The sequence below is a fragment of the Grampus griseus genome (genome assembly GCF_964374135.1).
Source record: "Grampus griseus genome assembly, chromosome: 5".
Classification (NCBI taxonomy): Eukaryota; Metazoa; Chordata; class Mammalia; order Artiodactyla; family Delphinidae; genus Grampus; species Grampus griseus.
This window is the reverse complement of record NC_138998.1, coordinates 33,014,957-33,041,098: the sequence shown is the minus strand read 5'-3', so window position 1 is coordinate 33,041,098 and position 26,142 is coordinate 33,014,957. Positions and strand designations below refer to the sequence as shown.

At 45.5% G+C, this 26,142-nt stretch overlaps 1 protein-coding gene across 1 annotated transcript in view; it reads left to right on the top strand.

Annotated features, from left to right (window-relative positions):
- BFSP2 (beaded filament structural protein 2) overlaps nucleotides 1-26,142 on the top strand; it is a gene marked incomplete at both ends in the record, with an annotated part of 90,390 nt that overhangs the window by 52,335 nt on the left and 11,913 nt on the right. Inside the window, 3 exons of the mRNA XM_082655284.1 lie at nucleotides 8,308-8,439; nucleotides 14,929-15,149; nucleotides 18,879-18,952. Of these exons, the coding sequence (XP_082511410.1) occupies nucleotides 8,308-8,439; nucleotides 14,929-15,149; nucleotides 18,879-18,952 (427 nt within the window). The remainder of the gene's footprint in view (nucleotides 1-8,307; nucleotides 8,440-14,928; nucleotides 15,150-18,878; nucleotides 18,953-26,142) is intronic.

The following is a 26,142-nucleotide window of genomic DNA, read 5'->3' as shown; positions in this document are numbered from 1 at the left end:
TTTTCCTTTTCCCATGTGCCCTTTCAGAGACATTTTATGCAGGTACAAGAAACGATGTATATATTTTCTCTTTTAACACAATTAGTAGCATTCAGAACATATTGTTTTTAGCTGCACAATATTGTACCACAGGGGGCAGCAAACTATGGCCCACAAGCCAAGTCTGACCTGCTGCCTGTTTTTCACAAATAAAGGTTTATTGGAACATAGCCATGCCCATCATTTACATATTGTCTATGGCTGCATTTGCATTACACCAGCAGAGTTGAATAGTTGCAACAGAGACCCTATGGCCTGCTAAGCCTAAAACATTTACTATCTGGCCCTTTGCAGAAAAAGTTGCCAACCCTTGTTCCAGCTAACAGGTATCCCAGGGTTTCTTTAACCTGTGCCCTGCTGATGAATGGTGGCTTCCAATCTTTAAGCTATTATAAATAAGACTAGTCACTGACTTTGTATGTCCCTCATTTCCCAATATAGAAATGTATCCGCTGGATAAATTTATAGACATGGAATTGCTGGGGCAAAAATTATGTGCATCAGTAATTTTGATAAACATTGCCAAATTATCCTCTATAAAGGTTATAACAATTTATATTCTCATCAGAAATGTTTGAGCGTGTCCATTCCCTGCATCTTCATTGATACTGTGTGTTCTCACAGTTTGTGATCACTTTGTGATCTTTGCCAATATTATAGGTAAAAAATGGTTTTTCAGTATACTTTTATCTTGCATTTGTCACATTATGAGGAAGGTGGAACATCCTGTTACATGCTGAATTTCATCCATATTTGCTTTTGTGTGTACTATCAGATCATATCTTTTGCCCATTTTTATTAGGTCTGGGATTCTTTTTTACTGGTTTGTAGTGGCTCTTTGTAAATCAGAGAAATTAGTCCTCTCTCCGTGATATAAGTTGCAAATATCTTCCCAGTTTGTCACTTGTCTTTTTTTTTTTTTTTGGCCACAGCACGAGGTTTGCAGGATCCTAATTCCCTGACCAGGGATTGAACCCAGGCCCTGGCATTGGAAGCTCAGAGTCCTAACCACTGGGACACCAGGGAACTCCCTGTCACTTGTCTTTTTACTTAATTTATGGTAGTTCCAGCTGGCTTTCAAAACATATTGTTAGCCCGTAAGGAAGTGTTAGTATAGCTGTGTGCTACGGTGGTCTGCCCCAGCTGGTGTGGCTGGGGGCAGGAAGGTAGGGTAACAGACTAGGGAAAATAAAGAGACTGTCTCATCAAGGGGGCACTGCCAGTCCTTTACCCCACTACCCAGCACAGCCACATGCTGGGGGAGCCCAGGTCCTCATCTCCTATATTGCGTTTTCAACCCCACGACTGGTCAACACCCATCCACCATTGCATCCTCATCCTCATACCTTCCACCAAGGAATCTTCACTCACTCATTCACACTCCATTTGTCAACCACAAACCAAGCTGCAGGCCCCAGGCTTGGTGCTGTGGACACAACGTCCCTGGCTTCAATTCTTGCTCATCCGCAGCCACTGATTCTGACTATCTCAAAGCTGTCTTAGATATTTCTTAACAGTAACTCTTTCCCAGGAAAAGCGTAGGGATCTTACTTCGAAACTAGGAGATCTGCAAAGATAAAACAACCCAAATCCCTGAGAAATTAAGGTAAGGTGGCTCGTATCCAACACCTAGTCTCCTGGCAGGGACAGAGCAGAGGCGAGCCTTCTTAGGGATGGAATGATCTCCATGAACCCGAACAAAAATGCTGTCACTTAGACTTCTCCAATAATTACTTGCAGATGAAGAATATATTTTTCTCCTCAGAATACCCCTCCTTGCTGAGCCCCTTCTGCCTCGTTCGTCGGTTGGGGGTGCTCACTCACGACCAATAGGGCAGCAAGTCTGCCAAGCCACACGCTCCTCTGTGTTTCCTTTGGCAGCTTCAACCGAGGCTGGGAATTGGTCCTACACCCTAAAGAGATACGCTTCAACAGCCAAGCAGCTCTCATGTAAGTTTAAGGAGAGACATGGCTCAGCCTAGCCAGGCCAGCTCTTCTGCCAGTGTTGATGTCTCACCGAGTGAGACATGCACTTCTTTTTAATTCCCACTAAGGAGGACCCATGTCTCTGGTGAAGACTGGATGGCATCCAGCTTTCTCCCAAGTGAATCCTACACCTGGCTGGGGTAGTTCAGGTGTGTGTGTGCTGCCTATCAAAATCTATCCTCAGCTAAATAACATTTATATGACACTGGGTGACTGGAAAGTGCCTTATAATCATTACAATAATGACAGCCGATCCTCCTAATGAAAAGGAGGTTTAATTCCATTCCTGGTAGATCTTCCTCTTCCGCAGTCCCAAGCCTGCACCTGAAACACGTTGTAGACTTCCAAGAAACATCGTTGGGCATGTTCCAGGGGTAAAAACCATGTTAGGTGCACGGGGGTGTTGAGGGGTGAGTAAGAAGTTGTTCCTGCGCACAAGGTGCCACAGTCTAGTGTGAGGTTGGCTGGGGTGCAGGTGGGAGACAACGGACAGAAAGACCACACCAGGCAGAGTGAGCTGTGCTGGGAAAGCAGGGCCAGCAGTGCATTTATTGAGGGTTTACAGAGCGCCCGACAGTGTCCTGAGCACTTGACAGGTCTGTTCTCATTTCATCTTCCCAACCCGAGATGAGTATTGTGATTTTATCCATTTTATAGAGGAGGAAACTGAGGCACAGAGAGGTTAGGTAAATCACACAGTTAGACCATGGCAGAGCTGGGATTCAAACCACATGTTCTGACTATAGAATCAACACTCTTAACTGCTTCTCTGACCCAGACAGACCTCATGGAGTGGGCGGACCTTGATTCATCCTCTTTTTTAAGGATGAGCACAAGTGACGTCTTGTATGAGGTTGGGAGGGCTTTGTCTTGAGGGACCAAAAGGTTAGGCCAGACTTCTTTCCAGACCACAAATCTGTGCCTTCCCTGTGGATAAGCTTCCTCTGTCATGCAAGATCGGGAACCCCTTTTTCCCCAAGGAGCCCACTGCTTTCCCTTTCTCCATGAAAGTGACCATAATGAGGTCCGTGTGATCCTGTGAGATCTGAGAAGTTTAAGAGCAAGGTCGTTAGCTGTGCTCTGCAGCAGAGCAATACTCTCATAAAGCTGTCCCCCAGCTGCAAAAAACAGAGAGCTTGTGACTTGCTGGAACCCACACAGCAACTGCTCGGGGAAAGGCAGGCTGCACACGTCCACCCTTGAGGGCTCAGCCTGGACACGTGTTCTGCTAAGAACACACCAGCATCGTTGCTCTCCACATTTTGCCCCCCGCAAACTCTCACTCTCCCCTCACACCACAAAGTGGCCATTTTTTCCAATCGCCAAGGGTGTTTTGGGGAATGGCAACGCTAATCAGCCAAATGGGTGGGGTGTGGAGATGCCTCTTTTCCCCTCCATTTGGAGACCCTCCAATTCTTCATTCTGACTTACTCAACAGCCTGCTGCTCTTTGTCTGTCACATCCATCCTTCATGGGCAACATTGTGCCAATTTTTAAATTTTAATTTGAAAATTTTTACCATATTTCAAAATGCCAACATGCTTTCCTGCCCCAGAAACACAGCTGGAGTGCAAACCTGGGTGGCTCAGCTCGTGCGTCGTGGAGCCCAGAATTCAAGTTGGTTTGCAAGCCTGGGAACCAACATATCTGAACCTCAGCACACATCCCAGCAATGGCACTGAACGACAGATCAATCCTCCCTTCCCATGCTCAGGAGCTAGAACCACACACCTCCTATTTGGTCTGTGAGGAGAAATCTGTAGGCATTGGGTTGAAATGGAAACAGGAGTTATTATAATAACGAGAAAACATAAATCTAAAAAGCCATTGGAGAAGAACATGTAATACTTTTAGGTGAGTTAAAACAGTTAACTGTCCCCAGATGAAGGGCAAGTATCATTTGTGGCAAGCTGATTTGAGAAGGTCTGGGACGTGATATAAAACAAAACTGAAACCCACAGTGATCAAATTAATTTCTTTTTCTCTTTCCATCTTAATTTAAAAATGGTGCAAGAAATTTTCCATTTGGTGCTGGGGCATCATTAACACTTCTCTTATACTTATTAATTTTGACTTTCAACAAAGAGAAAGCCAGCTTTGAGACTCAGCAGCTTGGCAAGCAACATTTGCTAGAATATAATACAGTGGTTGCTTTAATTTTATTGATTTTTTTTCAGTTATCTTTTATCTATGGCAAATAATACAGTTTTATCAGTTTCTGTAGCAATCTAGAACTTTACTTCCATGAACCAGGCATCACGTGGAAGTTTTAAATGCAGATTCCTGGGGCCCACTCAGGATCTCCTGAATCAGAATCTGCATTTTCACAAGGTCCCCCAGATGATGCTGACACACTTTAAAATCTGAGAACTTAACTGTAGTTTACATTTTAAAGACATTTATTTACAAAGAAAAAGTGAATTGGTTCAAATAAAAACAGTTTGAATTAGTATGCAGATATATGACAAACCATGCTGGTTGTCCAAGAATATTTGGGAAACACTTGGGTACAGCATTTTGCCAATAAAACTAAGACCTGGGGATTCATCTCTCCAGAGACCAGTGTGTGCCACTGAACTACCGAGTACATTATCTGGGTCGAGAGGAGGGACAGTTCATTCAGTGCCAGGGCTATGGCCTTGGCCAGCAGCTTTACCCCAGACCTGCCCACCAAGGCTTTAAAACATGCCTCCGTGGGACTGGACTTCCCCTCATGCCTGGCTCTTACCCATCCTGTGCTGGTGATGTTTCCCAGCTGCTCTCTGCAAGGAAATGTAAACATATGTTTTCATGTGCCAGTCAAATTCATAACACTACCTAAAAGGTAACATGAAAGTTTTTGTTGATGTTTTCTTTATGCAATTTTAAAAATAACACACTTTAAGATAAAATACTTTGCTCTTCCATTTGCATCTATAGCTTCAGTGTGACTTGCTATTTCTTGCGAAATCCACCAGCCATTTTTATAATTCTGTCATCAACAATAGTGTCACAAAGTCAGACTACAGAAAAATGCTTGATTATTAATATCTGGTTAAGCAAATAGTCACTCACATCAATGATGAATGAGGATAGCTCTGCTATGAATTTTGGTTAATATTTGGATGAGTTCATTCATCAGCATTGTGAGTGACTTCTTTGTGAATCACATGATAATTTTCAGACACTGGAAGAATAGTCCCTCTAATTTTTGTTCCATTCCCAGTACAATAGCTACAGACATGACCCACTTTTAAGTTTAATCTGCATTATTAACATTTTCTGCATCCCTTTCTTAAATCTGGACAATCAACAAAACAATAATTCAACCCCTGATTTGTAGTGTTTGCCAGTTTCCATGGTGTAAATACTCTCACCATGGTTGATTTCAAACTACTAACATGATGTAAATGAACACAAAGTTGGGAAGAGATGTGCAGGAGCACAGCATTATGTGTTATTTCTACCACGCAAGTACCATTGATGTAAATTACCTCAGTAGCATAGATAATGATAAAATGCAAAATAATTAGCCAGTGATGTATTTATTACCCTTTTTCATATAACTTATTTGATTGTAACTTGATATAATCTAATTTTGAATGATGGCTACATAACCACCAGATCACAAAATTCCTGAAACTTTAACACTTGGCTTTTGTGAGCTTTTAGGAGCCAGCTTCAGCTCACGGCTGCCCCTGGCCACTCTGACTCCATTTGTCTGCCAGGGTACCCCTCTCCCACACAGCCCATCTGGCCAGGCCCCGGCCCCAGAGGGAGGAAGAAAAACCGGGCTACTGATCACAGGACTTGGTGAACCATGAGGGTATTTTAGAGGGATCTACCTTCTCTTTGAGGGAGACAGCTCTAATTTGGAGGGTCTTAAGTTGAGGCATTGGTGGAATCGGCAGCATTAAGTACTGGTTGTTAAGAGCACAGCACTGGGGTTGGCTGCTGGGCTTGAATCGCAGCTCTGACCCTCAGGGCCTTATGCTCCTTTTTTTTTTATTTTTTAAAATTTATTTCTTTTTGGCTATATTGGGTCTTCATTGCTGCACGCGGGCTTTCTCTAGTTGCGGCGAGCAGGGGCTACTCTTCATTGCGGTACGTGGGCTTCTCACTGCGGTGGCTTCTCTTTTTGCAGAGCACGGGTTCTAGCTGCCCAGGCTCAGAAACTGTGGTGCTCCATCTTAGTTGCTCCGCGGCATGTGGGATCTTCCCGGACCAAGGCTCGAACCCGTGTCCCCTGCATCGGCAGGCAGACTCTCAACCACTGCGCCACCAGGGAAGTCCGGGCCATTTGATCCTGAATAAATAGCTCAATCTCTCTGTGCCTCAGTTTCCTCATGTGAAATGGAAATAACAATGACACTTGCTCCACAGGGTTGTAAAGATTAAATGATATATGGACTTAAAGCAGTTAAGGGAATTCCCTGGTGGTCTGGTGGTTATGACTCTGCTCTTTCACCACTGGAGAGCTAAGATCCCACAGGCCACATAGCACAGCCCCCCCCCAAAAATAAAAAGCAGTTAACAAAGTGGCACAAAATGCTCAATATATATTAGTTATCATTAGTAGTATTCAACTCATAGTGGCTTTCTACAAACTCATTTGTCGGGTACTACATTCCTTGTTACACATAGAAAATATATATAGCCAATATTTGCATGATTTTAAGGTTCCAAAAGCCTCCACATGCATAACCTGATGGGAGCCTCATGGTGATCCCAGGAGGCAGTCATCATATGATTATCGTTCCCCACTCAATGTCATCTACGGGCGGAATGATGGCCCGGAGACACACAGCCACGGGCCAACCAGTCAGAGCAGGGTCCACGGGTTATGTTCTCCTTCAGCTGCTCCCAAGCCTTTAATGGACATTTTTGTTGAGCTCTTTATAGCCCCCAAACAGCAAGAACTGGCAGAACTACTACTGAGATGTGAGCCTTTTGACTTGGGATTTCTTAGCCAGTGAGTTAGGCTGGACTATTTGCACATAATTCTGTAAATAAGTATTCATACGTGGTAAAGATAGCAAATTCAGAAAGCCAGTAACTTAGGAGAGAAAGCAGTTTATTTTCTCCTACATCACTGCCTTGTAGACATTTTATCAGACTGCACTGAAGATAAATGAGGGAGAGCTCTCATGTTTTCCCTTTTCCCAAGCAAAAAGGAGTAATCAGAATATGTCCATCTTGCTCTGGGGAGAAGGTTCAAAGCACAGACCTTCCCCCTAAATTCACAGTGTGGTCAGATGGGTTTTTACAGGGAAACAGGGACTATCAGGTCAAATTTGTTCACTCCTTGTTTGAGCAAGGTGTGGGGCAATTGGAGCACTGGAAGGGGTTACAAATTCCCAACGTTTATCAAAATTACAAATGCCTACTTTTTTTGGTAGGGGGCCGTATTGGGTCTTCGTTGCTGCACGCGGGCTTTCTCTAGTTGCGGCGAGCAGGGGCTACTCTTCATTGCGGTGCGTGGGCTTCTCACTGCGGTGGCTTCTCTTGTTGTGGAGCACGGGCTCTAGGCTCGTGGGCTTTAGCAGTTGCAGCACACAAGCTCAGTAGTTGTGGCTCACAGGCTTAGTTGCTCCATGGCATGTGGGATCTTCCTGGACCAGGGCTCAAATCTGTGTCCCCTGCATTGCAGGCGGATTCTTAACTACTGAGCCACCAGGGAAGTCCACAAATGCCTACGTTTTTGATTCAGCAGTTCCACTACAGGAATTTACCCCTCAGAGATCCTCCCATGTATGGAAAATGAGGGACTGCATCATTGTTCATAATAGGCCAAGACTGGAAACAAGCTAAGTGTCCATCAGTGGGGAACTTCCAAATAATCATAGTACTTCCAAGCAAGGCATTACCATGCCGCCCTTAAAAAAAATGTAAGTGATCTATATATACTGCTATAGAATAATTTCTAAAAATATGTTAAGTACCAAAGCAAGGAGGGATGCTCATATGCATTTATTTATAAATATATGAAATATTTCTGGAAGGAGATATGAGAAACTAGAAACAGGAGAACAAAGTAAGTAGGGCACAGGAAGAAAAGGAGACTTTCTACTATATATCCTTTAGAAAATCTTTTGAATTTTATTCCATTTGTATGCATTATATGTTCAAACTAAATAAATGCTGGAGTACAAGCTGGTGTGGGCGCCGATAGAAAAAGAGCGATTTTCAAATCAAATGGCTGTTTCCTCTGAGTTAGAGGCTGCGGAGTGGTGACTGGAGAAGGTAAGACGGAAGGACGGGTTCAGGCCCTGGTTCCCCCTGCTCACCCTTGCCTCTCCACAGCAACAGACGGAGGTGGCCCGCAGGGCCCAGACCCAGGAAGAGAAGCTGGCTGCTGCCCTCAGGGTGGAGGTGCACAACACTTCCTGCCAAATCCAGAGCCTGCAGGCTGAGACGGAATCCTTACGGGCCCTGGTGAGTGGACCAGGAAGAGCCTTGGCCTTTCCTGTGTGAAGTTTTACTCTCAACTGTCTAACTGTAGTCATATGGGTTTCCCATCTCACAGCACATGAGTTCTGAGGCCTGCAAAGGATCAACCGATACCAAATGACAAATGTCGTAGACACAGTTAGTGCCCCAGTGAAATCCCCTTCATCAGGCTGCTGCCATGACTGTTGGCTGCTGACGCCACAGATGCCCAGAGACTTGCCCTCTGCCAAAAAGAAGACCTGGCCTAGGATGGTAGGCGTGCCCCCCCAGTCCTCAGCCATTAGCCAATGACTGACTGACAGTGGGGTTTAAAAGCCCAGTCCACTTGCTTCGAAGTGGACTCTGCTCTGTGTTGTAATCCACACTCCAGAGCTCTCCAAGGGATCAGGCTGTAGCCACAGTCCAGCCAAGACCACCTCCTGGCTTAACACTTTACATTGCCCTCAGCTGCTTTCCTTCTCCCCCTTTTCCTGAAAGGAACTCCTTAATTATTGGCATGTACCAGGATCCCTGTGTCTGACTCTGCTTCTGGGGAACCCAAGCAAAACTAGTAAGCTAGTTAGCTCTTCAGACTCACTGTGGTTTGTGGACGGATCTCTTGCATTATTAATTACTATTAGTAGTTAAAATGATTATTAATAATACAGTAATCCACCTTCTGATCTCTGGGATGGACTGAAGTTCTGTTAGGGTCAAGCACGGCTCCTCCTGGATGCCTCCAGGGGGCCATGTGTACTGAATCAAACCACGGGTGTTCTTACACACCAGAGTGCACGAAGGGGTTGGGTTGTATAATCCCTGTGCAGCTGAGGTAGTCTGGACGTCGTTGAGGCCCAAGAAGCCCCTCTCTCCCAGCAGCCTCAAGTCCTGGGCTATTTGGGTACCCATTCTTCCACCACCCCCCATACACCTCATCTCAGTATTGCCACCCATGACAGCTTCATCACAAACCACCAGCCCCACCTCCTGCTTTAGCCACAGCCTGCCACCAAGTTAGCTCAAGTATTTGCTCTAGTTGGTTCCCCTCAGAAACAATTTTTCCTCTGCCTATTGCCAAGATCATCCCATCACCCCCAGTTCCCTTCCTTCAAAGGTCTTCAGTTCACTTGGTCCGTTGTCCTCGGCAACAAGGTCACATGGTGCCCAGTCAGCTCAGGGAAGATGCTCAGTCTTGCTACAACACGACACACGTCTCATTGCTCCACTTTTCTCCGAGTCATCCTCTGATGGGATCTGGGTCAGTGCAAGGGGGTGTGAGGAAAGGATCTGAGGTGAGAAAGATCAGGAAACTACAGCCTAAATCACTGCTACTTTAACTAAAAAGTTGTCTGAAAGAGATTGCGTTGTTCAGTGTTATGTGGATTTTATGCTAATCAGTTTTATTCACCTGCCATAACCCTTGATAAACATCCTAATGTTGGGAATGCAGTTGCTTTAGACACAGTTAAGAGGTTGCCATTTCTCCCCCAGATGTCCTTGTGGCTGCCAAAATTGCCACTCTTCTGGTGATAGAAAGTTCCAGGCAAAAGGTGAGGGATGTATCCTCAAGCCACATCATCAAAAACAAAGCCTGGAGAAATTGCAGCCTAAGTAGCTGGTGCACATCACCAGCTCGTATTGCACACACATGTATTGGGAGCCTACTACGTGCTGAGCCCTCCCTTAAACTTGGGAGAGGCCATCAAGAATTATATGTTTCCTGTCTTCTAAACGCTCATCACCTGATTGGTAAAAGAAAACCAGTACACAAATGACAGAACAAAGCAGGGGTACTTCCTGTGTTCCCCAGAGTGGATGCTCCAGCAGTCTCCATCCTCACACGCCCCCAGCCCGCCCTTACCTCTGCCCCTTGGCAGATGCTGTCACTGGCACTGTTCTGCAGCGAAGATGAATGTCCTCCAACTTGAGGTCTCCGGCTTCCATTTCCCACCTCAAAATATCTCTGAAGCTTTATCCACCCTCTCCTCCCTTCGATAGACTCCACCTGTCCCCTGTTGCACCATCTGGGCCATTCCTCTATCTACTGTCCCCTCTCTCCTGCTTTATCAGTGTCCCCACCCCCTGAAATTGCCTGTGGGTAAAATAGAAAGTCTTCCTTTGCCAGACCTTCCAATACCACCCAACTCGGGCTTCATTTTAATGCCCAGAACTCATCCTTTGCTTTCCTACACTTGAGCCCTTGGATATGTTCTCCCATGTCTAGAAGGAGACTCCTCCCCCGACTCTGCCTCCTCTACCTGCTCCTGTCATCCACACCCTGGGCACAGGTGAGGTGGAGCTCACCAAAGTGCCACACCCACCGTGAAGCCTAGACCCTGACTCCAGAGCTGGGGTGATCCCTCCCACCTGCCACCCACTCACACTCAGAGCCCCTTGTTCATGTGGTTATATCAGCTCATGCACTGAACTCACATTAACTCCTGGAGGGCAGGGTCCATGTCTAATTAGTTTTATGTCCCCAAACCACTTGGTACAGTGCCCAAAACACAATTTCTTCAAAGTGATAGAAACAGTAATAAGAGCATGCTCACCTGCAATCTCTCATCAGAGCTTCATGGAAACATTAAGTAGGGTGGACTGTGACTGCATCCCATTTTGCCGAAGAGAAAACTGTGGTTCAGGGATTTGCCCACTAACACGAGTCATAAGTAGAGAGGCAGAGCTCTCTGGCTCTATCATGCACTAGACGGTGGCTGTCCTGTGGAGTTCGGGACGGGCACTCAGACCCTGGAGTCTTGAATCCTGGCTCCTCTACTCACTAGCTGTGTGACCTCCCGAAGATGCCGTTTTCTCCCTTGTACAGTGAGGATCTATTTTGGTTATCACATCCATCTGCTGTGTTAGTGGCTTAGGACAACAGGAAATCATTTGTTCATTTATTCAGCAATTTAGGGAGCACTCGGCAGAGATGGCTTTTCTCCATCCCATGTGGCATCTGCTGGGGCTGGAATGTCCAAGAATGGCTGCTTCAGCTCACATCCCCAATGCCTCAACTCTGCATCTCTTTTTCTCTCTCCACGTGGCCTCTGCACATACCTGGCTTTGACTTCCTCGTATCATGGCAGTCTTACATTGTTGGACATGGCATCTGGCTTCCCTCAGAGGGTGCGCACAGAAAGTACCAGGCCTCTTAACACCTGGGCTTGAAAGTCCCCGAATATCATTTATGCAGCATTCTGTTGGTCAAAGCAGTCACAGACCCGCCCAGATTCCACAGGAATCTGCCTCTTGATGAGACAGTGGCAAAATCACGGAGAGAAAGTGCAGGTGGGATGGAGATCATTGTTGCAGCTGCCTTTGGAAACGTGATCAACCACTGAACCATCATAGAATTTTCCTCATAAAGTCATTGGCATGATTAACTAGATAATGCAGGTCAAGCCCTTAGCACCATGCCCGGCACAGAGTCAATAAGTGGTATCTGTTATTAATTATCATTATAAAATTATTATTATAACCTCTAGTATAGTAGCCCCAAGTTGGCATCATCTGATCACCACACCTAAACCCCATGGTCCTGACTATTGGAACAAATAGGACAAGAACTCACCCCCCAACCAGAAGATGGAGCAGTGACGTGCTGGCTGGGCTCGGAACCCAGGACGGGCTGCCTCTGTCCGCTGTGGCTCTAGTAGATCAGAGTTCTGGTCGCTGGGCCTTGCAGGCAAGGTCAGGAACACAGATGAGCCAGAACAGGTAGCACACACGTGTACGGCTTTCCAACATGGCAGAGTTCATCCAGCCATCCTGCTACCCTCAGTCACAGCAACCTGTGCACACACAGGCCCTCAAAGCTATGTAAGCCTCAGACAGCCGAGCTGGTGACATTTTCAGCTCCTTTGCTAACAAGGCACTGTTTATAGCAGCAGCCAGGCATCAATAATGGTGTCTGAGGGCCCCTGAGCTCTGTGTTCAGTCAACTCAGACCAGGAATGGAATTCAGTCCAGAAATCACAGAAGGTCACTATTTTACTTTCCGGAGGGCTTAGCAATTTAAGGAAGTCCCTTCAGATCTCTAGAGACAAGAGTAAGCATGCTTTTGTGATCTCAGTTTGCTTGCTGGTGCTGTGTCGTGAGTGGGCCGGGGCAGGAGACCCACAGCATGGCTGATCATAGAGACTCAAGCACAGGCATCTCTGTGAGAACGAGGTCAACATGTCAGGGACATAGTGCAGAAGCTTGACTTGGACTCTAAGGGTGGAATGGAAAAGACGTGGCACCTCTGATAGGTGTTCCCATGAACCCACCTTGGGCAGTGGGTCCTAAGTCTTCAGCGAAAAACCCCAAGCCACATGGAAAAGTCACCACGTACACAGGGCAAAAACTATAGACAGGTGATCCAAACCTGATTCCATGAAAGGTTTTTCCAAATCACAGATGTTACAGGTCCAATGTCAACAACCACCACTCACAAACCAAGCAGTTCCCTGATAAACAAAGGGAGAAAACCCAGAGAGGTTGGAACGAATGATTCTCAAAGTCCAGGTGACCATTTCTGCATCCTCATTGCCATGGAGGGGTTTTCAGATCTCATCAGCAAAATAATAACCAGACCAGACACTGATCTAGATTTATTTCCACTAATCACATTTTGCCACCTGTAGACATACCTAGGATGGGAATCTGACTCAACTTCCTCATATCCTATGGAATTGGGAAGATTAAATAAGATAATATGGTGGCCTCTGCTTAACAGCAGCCATGATTCAAGATGACATCATGACCAAGAGTCTTCTATTTCAGCCACAGTGGTCAAAAAAGGGTATAGAAACTTGTTTCATCAAGACTTGACTCAGTCCAATTTAGAAAGGTATTTATTTGTTTCTTATGCGTTATATAAAATAAAAAGCCAGATGCTAAATTATAGAACTACATAATTACTACTACTAAAAGATGTTAAAGAGAGGGGCATACCATTTTTTTATTGGTCAGCCCTACAGTTTGCAGGGCTTGGTATATGGAAAGATGAGAAGAAAGTTTCAGTCTAATGGGGAGACAGATAGGGCAATAAGTGCACCATAATAAAAGTGCTGTCACTTGGGCAACACACACACACACACCTATTCTGTGCCAGGCCCTGTCCTGTCACTGGGGTTCCTGCTCTCAAAGAGCTCAGCATCTGCTAGAGCAGACATGCCCCTAAGAAGCTCAGCCCCCTATGATAAGTTCAAGGGCATGCATGTGCTTGGGTAGCTGTGAAACCCAGAGGAGGGACACCCTAACCCAGCCTGGTGGTGGCAGATGCAAGAGGGCATTAGGGAAGTCTTCCTAGGAGATGTAACCCCTGAGCTTGGACGTGGGGTGAATAGGAGTCAGCCAGGTGAGGAGAAGGGGAGATACAAGCCCAGATTTGGACTTTAGACAGCACACTGTGGCTGCTGTGGGGGGATACAGAGGGAGAGGAACCACAGGCAGGGAGATGAGCTAGGAGGCCATGGAGGTTACCCCAGGTGAGAGGTGATAAGAATCGATCTGGGGCATTGGTGGCTGGACAAGAGGGGGCACGTATGGGAAAATGTTTCCGAATGTACAAGAGGTAGGACTCAGTGATGACTGAATTTGGGAGGGAAGCAGGATCAGGGCCGTATCTTTCCCCGGTTTCTAGCTCATGTGGGTTCACCAGCTGGAGCACAGGAGAGGAGGGGCCAGCAGGTTCCAAAGGAAGCCAACGGCTCCATTTTGGACACCTTGATTTGAATAGGGCCCATGGCCTGCATATATTTCCAGTAAGAACCTCAGTACCGAGTCTGCTTGGGGCAGAGATCTGTGCTGGACGCATCAACACAGGAGTCATCCACAGAGATGACCAAGCTGCGAGTGGAGTGAGACCAACCTGCACAGCACAGCTCAGGGAGAGGAGGGGGCGAATGGGCAGCAAGGGGCAGAGGAACTAGCAAGATGTGCTACTAAAACACTAAAAAACCACAGTGAGTGTGTAGAGGCCAGAGACATTCGTTCTGACTGTGGGAATCTGGGAGGAATGCAGGAGGAGACTGCGTTCCAACTGGACGGTGGGTGGTGGTTCACCAAGAAAAAACACCTGCAAACTGCCTCGTGTGTGTGTGTGTGTGTGTGTGTGTGTGTGTGTGTGTGTGTGAATCTCTCTCTCTCTCTCTCTCTCTCTCTCTCTCACTTGTCCTCTCTTGTTCTCTCTCACACTCATCTGCCTCTTTTCTCATCATTCTCTCTCATCCGGCTCTCCAGTTCCTGTCTCTCTCCCCCTCCTTCTTCCTCTTCTCCCTCCCCACCTCCACCCCTGTTGGAAGGATCAGTGAATCAGACTAAGCAAGACTCTGGCCTCCCCAGGAGGATTCATTACTTCCCCACTGAGCCACGTCAGCCTGTCAAGGTCATCGTCCTGGGAGAAACAGAAAGACCAGGCCGATGCCAGCCCCTCCCACTGCTCTGCCCATCTCCCTCTTCCAAGGCCCTGCCCATCGGCCTTGGGTCTGGACCGTATTCCCTCTCTTGTAGAAACGAGGCCTGGAGAACACCTTGCACGATGCCAAGCACTGGCACGACATCGAGCTGCAGAACCTGGGCGCCGTGGTCAGCAGGCTGGAGGCGGAGCTCAGGGAGATGCGCACAGAGGCGGAGCAGCAGCTGCAGGCCCGCGAGCATCTGCTGGCACACAAGTGCCAGATGCAGCGGGACGTGGCGTCCTACCATACGCTGCTGGACCGCGAGGAGAGCAGGTGCGTCTCTGCTCGGCTTTGTTAGGAAAGGAGTAGATACTCTTGGGTTTAAACTAGACACTTTTTCAAACACTATAGAAGTAATTAGTGTAAAAAGGAGAAATCACCTCCCAAACTTCCCAACACCCAGCCCCACTCCCACAGCCTGTGTCCTTCCAGGATTTTTCTATTCATATATATGCAAATATATAGACTAAATACATTATGTACTTATGTATGTATACGTATATGTGTGGATGTTTGTATGCATTCATAGATGCAGACATACAGCCACACACCACAGACATACCTATATGTGATCATGCATACTTCCTACCATACATGGTAGCAGTTAGGAATGCTTTCAGCTGCCTGTAATAAAACCTAATTAGTGTAGCTATAAACTAATGCTCCTGAAACTTTAATATGCACTCAAAACATGCCAAGCCTGGGCACCTTTTTAAAATGCAGATTCTATTTCCGAAGGTCTGAGGTGGGGCCTGAAACTCTGCATTTCTGACAAAACTCTCAGGTGACGTCTATACTGATGGTCCACAGACCACACTTTGAGCAGCAAGGGCATAAACCATGTTTACCTAAGAGTTCCAGAAATGAGGTAGGCCAGGCTGCTCCGTGATGTCAGTCAGGTCCCAAGTTCATTTCATCCCTCTGATACACCATCCCTGTCTTCATCTTTGTCACCCCCAATTGCCAAATGCCTACCACAGCTCTAGACATCATAACCAGACATCATGCATGGCCAGAAAAGGGGAGGCAAGAGGAAACAGCAGAAAGGTTTTTCCCTGCATGGTTCACTCCTTTCTTCAGTGAAGGAAAAATGTTTTGGGAAGGCTCCAACAGACTTTTCCTTCTATCTCACATGACCAGACCTACCTGCAAGGGATGCTGGGAAAGCAACTATTTAGCTTTTCCAGCCTCCATACTGGAAAGAGCCAACAGGTTGGGAATGGCATGTATACGTCTATGTATATATATGTGTGTATGCGGTATATATACATATATGTATACACATATATGTGTATACACATACATATGTAGTCTTTTTTTAATGGGTAAGGATTCCTGTGGCATATGCATGAGCCTTGGGGCTTAGCTTCTTTGCCAGCTTTTTAAGGAAATTGAAGCCTTTATCACAATTCTGTATCATCATATTGCCCTCCAAGGTCCCTTCTGTGGCATACATTGAATGAGGAAGAGAATACATAGTAGAATAGCAGCTCTAAGAGACAACTTATCAATTACGTAGTACAACCCCTCCTGATTCCAGAGAGAAGAAGGCCAGAGCAGAAAAGGATTTGCCAGTGATCAAAATAGGAGGAAGAGGCAGAGCTGGACCAGAGCCTAGGTCTCCTGGGTCTCCAGTGTGCTCTGCACCATCCCTTTCTCAGAATGCAAGAGGGCCACATGGAAGCAACCTAACCCTTGCTCTTTCAGACAAAAACATGTCATCCAGCTCCTTTCCAGCTGTCTTTTTATTAGACTGATTTCTGTTGATTATAAAAGCTAGATGTTTGTAACAAAGCAAATTTTTTCAGATGCCTATGAATATCTGACTACACAAAATCGTATTAAACAAATCCAAAAAGTAACAAGATAGACTGAATTTACTTCAAGAATATAAGGACTCCATCCAGTGAGTGCCTGCTATGTGCCAGCACAGTCTTAAGCTCTATGTTATCGTCACTTCTCCACAAAACCCTGCCAGAACTACATCATTATCCCCACTTTACAGCCAGGAAACAAAACCTCAGAGAGCTTCAATCATTTGCCCAAGGTCACACAGCTAATTACCATGGAGGTGGGATTTGAAAGCCAAACTGTCTTGTTCCAAAGGCCAAATTCTTTCCGTGAGACACCTGCCTTTCGTATAATTCTGTTGTGATTTCTTTACTAATTTTCATCATCCATTGCTTGTCTCACTCAAATGTGTTTTTTGGGTTTTGTTTGTTTGTTTCAGCTAATGGAGAAACACCCTCTTTTCATGAAGAAGATGCTACCTTCCTCACCGAGTGACCAGCGAAGTTCCTTGAGGAGTCCCCACCCCCTCACACCCCACAACCCACATCTTCCCTCACCCTCCCCACCCCCATCCCAAACTGGATTCCCCAGCTGGCTCAGCTTGAGCTGAAAAGCTTCCTGGAAGTGGAGAGTGTCCTGCTGCCTGAATTCAAATAGTCTGTAGCTTGAGCAACCTCCCTTGCCCCTCTCCAAATAAATGCTTCGTGTGTGGCTTCCAGTCTGCCCACCTTGTTCAATCCACTGTCGGATGGAGATGGATATCACTTTACCTGCCTGGCCTTTCCTCATGGGGCCATTCTTAAAGGCTTCTGGAAGGGTCCCTGAGCGTGACACCATCTTCCTTGTTGTTCAAGGGTCAGCTGCCCTTGGGTTTATCAACATAAATGTGCCTCTTGGGCAAGAGTTGTGCTCATGGCAGGCAAGATTGCCACCACTGGAGGCAAAAACAACGTTCTTGCTACAGAGGGGGTCTGTGTGTATCATAACCACAGGCATCACCAAGTATTTGGGTGTCTTTAACGTGCTCTTCGTGGGTAGTAATGCACAGACACATCCACTTCAGTGCTGTTGTCAGAGCACTTCTCGATCAGCTTAAATGGAGCTTCAGTTTAAATCTGTGGGGGATGAATTAGGCTGTGGTTGCCTACACTTGCAGCCTCAGAATATACTTCAAGGGTCCTTCCCCAGCCCTCTCAGGGCCCAGGCCAGCCAAATATAGTTCATGAATCCGCCACATACCCAGCCAAGACTCCCCGGCCTTCTGATTAAAACTGAAACCACCACCTGTGTCCTAGCGCAGTCTCGCATGCCTCCAAAACCACACACACGCAGCCCAGACTTAATTTCTCAATTCTTCCCCCAAGCTTCTGTCAGTCCACCTGTCACACAGAATTGCAGACCAAAATATCCAAGCTGAGTCTCTGTCCTCATGTAAGCTGCTAATCCAGACAGAACGATGTGTCCAATATGGGCACATTGGAAGACACCCTCTCTCAGTACCTGGGCTTCCGAATAGCTAAGGCCGACATAAACAAATGAAATCTTATTTACCCTTAAGAAAGCTGGAAAGAGAAGCAAGGCAAGACATTAGGTCTCCCGGTTGAAATTGCTCCAGCTGCTTTCCCTTTTTGGCTTCCAGGATCAAAGAAATTGTAATAATAAGTCCTGTGGGCAGGACAGCTATTTACAGTTTGTATGGTACCTTCGCACAATTCCCTCTGTTGTCTGAGGCACAGAAATCATCAAGACACCACCTAATGCTGCATTTCAACAAAGCTGCATTTCAGCAAAGCACCAATCCCCTCTGCGGCTGCACACCCAGGGGTGCCCACGACTGAAACACTGGGCACCAGGGCCTCCCCAGAAGAGAGAGTGTGCGCCTGGCTATATCAAATGCCCATTCACTGAGGTCTGTTTCTTTTCTTTCTTGCTTGTTACAGTGAATTTTTGCCCCCCAGCCAAGACCTGAATCCCTAACCTAAACACAGATGGAGGGCCTCAGAAGGAGGTACTTCTGTGTCTGAATGGCTGTGCATTTTCCAGAACCTGGAAGCTGTCTCAGCCACGGGAGGAAGGGGAGAATGGATTTGCACACCCTCCTGAGTTTCCACCAGACGCACGCTGTGCCGGGCCGCACACACTCGGTCTCCTTGGCTCCGTAATCTCAAAGAGCAGCTGCCTTAAACCATTAAATTAATCATCCTTTGGCAGGGAGAGCCCAGCAGACTGGTGCTTCCAGTTCTCAGCACAGTTTCTTGCTGTTTCTAATGAGGCTTCATTAACAGGTAAGAAAAGGCACTGTTGACCCCCTGACTCCTCTGGGGCCTCATTTAACTCAGACTCCCTCTTACAACATCCAGTACAATTACACTCTGGCGGCAGTTCACTGACAGGTGGCAGGGAGGATGCTGCTTGTGCTGGTCTCAAGGACAGAGTGTTTGTTCTGGGACAGACCAGAGAAGGGCTCCCGACGGACTCCTCTGAAAGCGCAGACAGGCTCTATCTCCAGACGAGGTAACGAATTCCACTGGCCTCTGGCCTGGCTCCTGGAGCACAGTGTAAACTCCCACTGAGATTGCTAGAACATCCACTGGATTTCAGACCAAAGTCCTTAAGTCTCACCTTCATTATCATCTATGACACTTCCAAGCACCTGCTGGTGCCCAGACATTTTGTTGGACTTTGGGGATCCCAGTAAAAAGAAGAGACAGTTTCTGTGCTGGTGGGTTTACAATCTCTTTGAGGAGTTCACATGTGCACATAAAAGGAGAAACAAAGCAAAGCAGGCAGAGCAGCACATTACACTTTGCACAACCCCTTCACATAAAATTCAGTTTATCGTAGGAAACATGAACATAGACATTCAGATCTGATCTCTGTTGGTTTCGGTAAGATGATTCAACAGGAATCATCAAGCACCATGCTGGTCTCTGATTATCTCCAAATAGCACACAAATATTTTTTCCAGATTTATTAAGATAAAATTGACATACAACACTGTATAAGTTTAAGGTATACAGAATGATGATTTGATATATTGTGAAATGACTACCACAATAAGTTAACATCCATTATCTTAAATAGAGAGCAAAAATATTTTTCTTCCTTGTGATGAGAACCCTTAGGATTCACTCTCATTTTTTTTTTTTTTTTTTTGCGGTACGCGGGCCTCTCACTGCTGTGGCCTCTCCCGTTGCGGAGCACAGGCTCCGGACGCGCAGGCTCAGCGGCCATGGCTCATGGGCCCAGCCGCTCCACGGCATGTGGGATCTTCCTGGACAGGGGCACGAACCCGCGTCCCCTGCATCGGCAGGCGGACTCTCAACCACTGCGCCACCAGGGAAGCCCAGGATTCATTCTCTTAATAACTTTCATCTATACTATACAGCAGTGTTAACTATAGTCATCATGCTAACTATAACGTCATGTATGTTACGTCCCTAGTACTTATTTACCATATACTAGAAGTTTATACCTTTTGACCACCTTCATCCAATTTCCCCTCCCCCTACCCCCTACCTCTGGTAACCACAAATCTGATCTCTTTTTCCATGAGTTGTTTTTTTTTTTTTAAGGTCTCACATATAAGTGAGATCATACAGTATTTGTCTTTCCGTGTCTGACTTACTTCACTTGGTATAACGCATTCGAATTCCATCCATGTTATCACAAATGGCAAGATTTCGTTCTTTCTAATGGCTGAATAATATTCACTGTGTGTGTGTGTGTGTGCATGTGTGTGTGTGTATGTATGTGTGTGTGTAATCTCACAACTTCTTTATCCATTATCCATCAATGGACACTTAGGTTGTTTCCATACCTTGGCTTTTGTAAGTAATGATGCTATGAACATGGGGGTGCAGATATCCCTTTCACATAGTGTTTTCATTTCCTTTGGATATAGTCCCAGAAGTGGAAATGCTGGATGATGTGGCAGTTCTATTTTTAATTTTTTGAGGAAACTCCACACTGTTTTCCATAGCAATGGTACCAATTTACAATCCTACAAGGGTTCCCTTTTCTCCACATCCTCTCCAGCATTTGCTATCTTTTGTCTTTTTGATGCTAACCATTTTAACAGGCATGAGGTGACATATTGTGATTTTGATTTACATTTTCCTAATGATTAGTGATGTTGAGCATCTTTTCACTTACCTGTTGGCCATTCATATATCTTCTTTGGAAAAATGTTTGCATGCCCTTTGCCCATTTTTTAATTGGGTTATTTGGTTTTTTTTTTTTTTTATTGAGTTGTGTGAGTTCCTTATTATAATTTGGATGTTAACCCCTTATCAGATGTATAGTTTGCAAATATTTTTTCCCAATCCGTAGGTTGTCTTTTCTTTTGTTGATTGTTTCTTCTGCTGCACAGAAGCTTTTCAGTTTGATGTAGTCCCACTTGTTTACTTTTTATTTTGTTTCTTGTACTTTAGGTGTCATCCAAAAAATCATTTGTCAAGACCCATGTCAAAGAGCTTTTTTCCTATGTTTTCTTTGAGGACTTTTATGGGTTTCCATCTTGCATTTAAGTCTTTAATTCATTTTGAGTTAATTTGTGTGAGTGGTGTAAGATAAGAATCCAGTTTCATTGTTTTATGTGTGAATATCCAATTTTGCCAGTTACTGAAGAGACTGTGTTTTCTTCATTGAGTATTTTTGGCTCCCTTGTCAAATACTAGTTGACCATATATGTGTGGGTTTATTTCTGGGCTCTCAGTTCTGTTCCATTGGTCTATGTGGCTGTGTTATGCCAATATCATACTGTTTTGATTACTATAGCTTGAAATCGGGAAGTGTGATGCCTCCCACTTTGTTCTTCTTTCTCAGGATTGTTTTCACTATTCAGGATTTTTGTGGTTCCATGTAAATTTTAGAAGTGTTTTTTCTACTTCTGTAAAAAATGCCATTGGAATATTGATAGGAATTGCATTGAATTTCTAAATGGCTTTGAGTAGTCTAGACATTTTAACAATATTAATTCTTCTAATCCATGAACACAGAATGCCTTTCCATTTCTTTGTGTCTTCTTTGATTTCTCTCATCAGTGTCTTATAGTTTTCACTGTAGAGATCTTTCACCTCCCTGGTTAAATGTATTCCTAAGTATTTTATTGTTTTTGATGCTATCGTGCTATAGATATCCTTTCATAAACACACAATCTTTTTGTTTTGAGAAATGGTAAAAGAGGATGGTGCCTCTTTGGGGCAATTCTAGCATCTTATCTGGGGTTGCTGGACTTAGAAAATAAAAATACAAGGTGCCCAGTTGAATCTGAATTTCAGATAAATAAAGAATAATTTTTAATAGAAGTATGTCCCACATATTGTCTGAGACATATGTCTACTAAAAAGTTATCTGGCAGCCCTAATCATATCAGACAGAAACACTCCATACTTCATATCCCTGGACCTCAAATAATACATGAAGTTTTGTCCAGCATTTCTAGCTTGGATATTCCAACACACAAGAAGAGGAAGGGGTGACCCAGGCCATGTCCTTGCCCAGTCTTGATTGAAAACTCCGTCTCCTGACACAATAGCACAGGCAGGTCCAGTCATGTTCAAGAAATTAATCTGCTAGATGAGTGATGAAATAAAGCAAACTATTTTCTCCACGGAAGCGACTGGCTTAATTAGATCATATAGACTGGTTATTTTGAACAATAGATTGAGCAGGAACCAGAGTAGATCCCAGCATAGATGTGCTGTGCTGCAGAGTCAACAAAAACCCCCATTGTCCTGGTCATACACAAGAGGAAATACTCCATTTTCTCCAGCTCCTCCTGAGAGTGAAAAGTAATTCACACCCCAGGGAGTCAAGCTTTCAGTGTAGTTCTAGGATTGGACACAAAACCCATGTTGCATTTTAGGGGAAGGCATTTTGCAAAGTGGGTGAGCAACAAACTACATAATTTCTTTGGACAAGTCATAGATACTTTGTTGGCTTGTTGTTTTGTTTTGTGCAGCGAAATTTCTTATTGAAGGCCTGAACAGGAAAAATGTATAAACAAGGTTCACAATTTTAAACTAAAAAGCATACTTGGCAAAAAAGCGTACAAGTTGTTGCTAACCAGTGGTGCTCTGGGTGTTTTAAGAGGGAATCACAGGACGGGGGTGGTGGGGGGTGGTGAGGGGCGGGTGGCAGGAGTCAATAGACTAGTGGTAGGTTCAGCACCTCATCATTTAGCTACTGGTGACCAAGAGAAAAGAGGTAAGAGAAACATATAGGGTCATACACTGTCCTGGGAAAGTTAAAGAGTGGTTTTACACATTATTTTGGGAATTCAGTCTTAGCAGTTTACCTGAGCAACCATCATGCTCAGTAGTGGAAAACTCACTCCAAGATTAAATCCTCTTCCTCAATAACCATTTATGCAGCCCTGTTACATGTCACCATGGTAGGTGCCAAGGATACAGAGATGTACAAAATGTGAACCTGCCTTCAAATAACCTAGATCAGCACTGTCCAACAGAAACAGAATGCAAGCCACATATGTCATTTAAAACTTTAATAGTCACATTTTTAAAAGGGAGTGGGGGACAGGTGTATATATGTCAAACTAATTTTGATAACATTTTACTTAATCTCATTATATCCAAAATCCTATCATTTCAGCATGCAATTTATTAATTAGAAATTTTGCATTCTTTTGGGGTACTAAATCTTCTAATCTGGCTTATATTTTAGCCCTCTAGTCCATCTCAATTTCGATACTAAATTTTCATCAGAAGTACTTGATCTGTATTTAGCTCTCATAAAATTTATAGTTGAAAAAGTAGATTTACAAATCCAAGTTGTTCCAAACATACTTAAAAGTTTTCCAGTAAGTGAATTGAGGACCAAAAAATTGTTTTCCTTTGATGTTTACAACTATATTGACCACCTATATTCACCTTTTTCAGAAGAGTTCATGTAACTTTGAAGCAAAAGCATGTTAATTTCAAAACCACACCTGCCCAAGTTAAGTAAATCCACTCACTCTTGTGTCCAATTATTAATATCATGTTTAAGGAGGTATTACATAAATTGCAAAATCAATTCTAAATCTATAAATATCAAAAATGAAACATGTTTCAAATTTTTCTTGTAAGTTTTACAGGACAAATATTCTATACTGTTTCAATTTTTAAATTAAAATTTTAATTAAAATTAAACAACATTTTAGTTTGCAAGGCAGAAATAGAGACACAGATGTAAAGAACAAGATGGACATCTGATGGACATCAAGGGGGAAGGGGGGGTGGGATGAACTGGGAGATTGGGATTGACATATATACACTAATATGTATAAAACAGATAACTAATGAGAACCTGCTGTATATATAGCACAGGGAACTCCACTTCGCTGTACAGTAAAAACAAACACAACATTGTAAAACAACTATATCCCAATTTAAAAAAAAATTTTTTTTAATTTCAGTTCCTCAGCCACACTAGCCATATTTCAAGAGCTCAATAGCCACACATGGATGGTGGCTACCATATTGGACAGTGAAGATTAAAGCTGAGTAGAGGTGGGTGGGATGTACAATGGACTTAACCATGAAAACAACTGAGGTCATACTTGCAAGCTTATGTGAGAAGCCCTGCTTTCACTTCCCCAATTATGTCTGAAGTGCCTGGCAGGAGGATATCCCATAGTATCCTAAGTGAGTATAAATTGCGTGGCTGCCATTCCAACAGTTTTGCAGCCTTCCTCCAGGTAATCCTTCTATTCCACTGCACTGCTTCTCATAAACAGCTCTTTTGGAAGGAGTTCCCCTAGCAGAGCGCTTGGCCTCCTGTGACATAGGTCTTTCATTTTATGTGCATCCCTCTCCTTTCTTTGACCTCTTGGAAGGGGTAATGAATCAAGAGAGGCTCACATGACCTCACATCTAGCTCCCACTTGCTCAGCTGAACCATTCTGCCAGTTCCCTCTCCCTCATGGCGACTTTCTCTCCAAGGTCCCACAGCCTCTCCCTCAGTCTAGCTACATCAGGACTTACCACCAACCACTTCGGTTCCTAAGACAGATGTGAACCCCACATCTGGGCTGAATTCATATTCTTTTCTCGGCCCTGTGCAAATCAGGGTATGTGACCAGGCATCTGTTTCAATGTCCCCAGATATTTCCTAAGTTTTAAGAAACTCCTGAACTGTCCATTTTAGTTAGGGGGGCTAATCTCCCCAGAGCACAAAAGGGACCTCTAGGGAACAGGGCAGTCCAACTCCACAGGGTCTCAGCTGGACCCAGCCTGAGTGCCCTAATACATACTATGTTCATAGGAGTTAAGGCATCATTGATTACAAAATGCACCATTACTGGATGTAACCCTAAGAAATAAAACCACCCCTAATGGAAGTCTACTAGGACACCCCTGATAAAGCTGAGACACTAAAGGCCTCAGTTTATGGGTAAATGAGAATATACAGAAAAGAGATAGCAATGCGGAGAGGGGGAAGATGGCGGAAGAGTAAGACGCGGAGATCACCTTCCTCCCCACAGATACATCAGAAATACACCTACACGTGGAACAACTCCTACAGAACACCTACTGAATGCTGGCAGAAGACCTCAGACCTCCCAAAAGGCAAGAAACTCCCCACGTACCTGGGTACGGCAAAAGAAAAAAGAATAAACAGAGACAAAAGGATAGGGACGGGACCTGCACCAGTGGGAGGGAGCTGTGAAGGAGGAAAGGTTTCCACACACTAGGAAGCCCCTTCGCGTGCGCGGAGACTGCGGGAGGCGGAGCAGGGGAGAGCTTCGGCGCCGCGGAGCAGAGCACAGCAACAGGGGTGCGGAGGGCAAAGCGGAGAGATTCCCGCACAGAGGATCGGGGCCGACCGACACTCACCAGCCTGAGAGGCTTGTCTGCTCACCCGCCGGTGTGGGCGGGGCTGGGACCTGAGGCTCGGGTTTCAGTCGGAGCGCAGGGAGAGGACCGGGGTTGGCGGCGTGAACACAGCCTGCAGGGGTTAGTGCGCCACGGCTAGCCGGGAGGGAGTCTGGGGAAAAGTCTGGAGCTGCCGAAGAGGCAAGAGACTTTTTCTTCCCTCTTTGTTTCCTGGTGCGCGAGGAGAGGGGATTAAGAACGCTGCTTAAAGGAGCTCCAGAGACGGGCGCGAGCCGCGGCTAAAAGCACGGACCCCAGAGACGGGCATGAGACGCTAAGGCTGCTGCTGCGGCCACCAAGAAGCCTGTGTGCGAGCACAGGTCACTATCCACACCTCCCTTCCGGGGAGCCTGTGCAGCCCGCCACTGCTAGGGTCCCGGGATCCAGGGACAACTTCCACGGGAGAACACACGGCGCGCCTCAGGCTGGTGCAACGTCAGGCCGGCCTCTGCCGCCGCAGCTCGCCCTGCACTCCGTACCCCTCCCTCGCCCCGGCCTGAGTGAGCCAGAGCCCCCAAATCAGCGGCTCCTTTAACCCCGTCCTGTCTGAGCGAAGAACAGACGCCCTCCGGCGACCTACACGCAGAGGCGGGGCA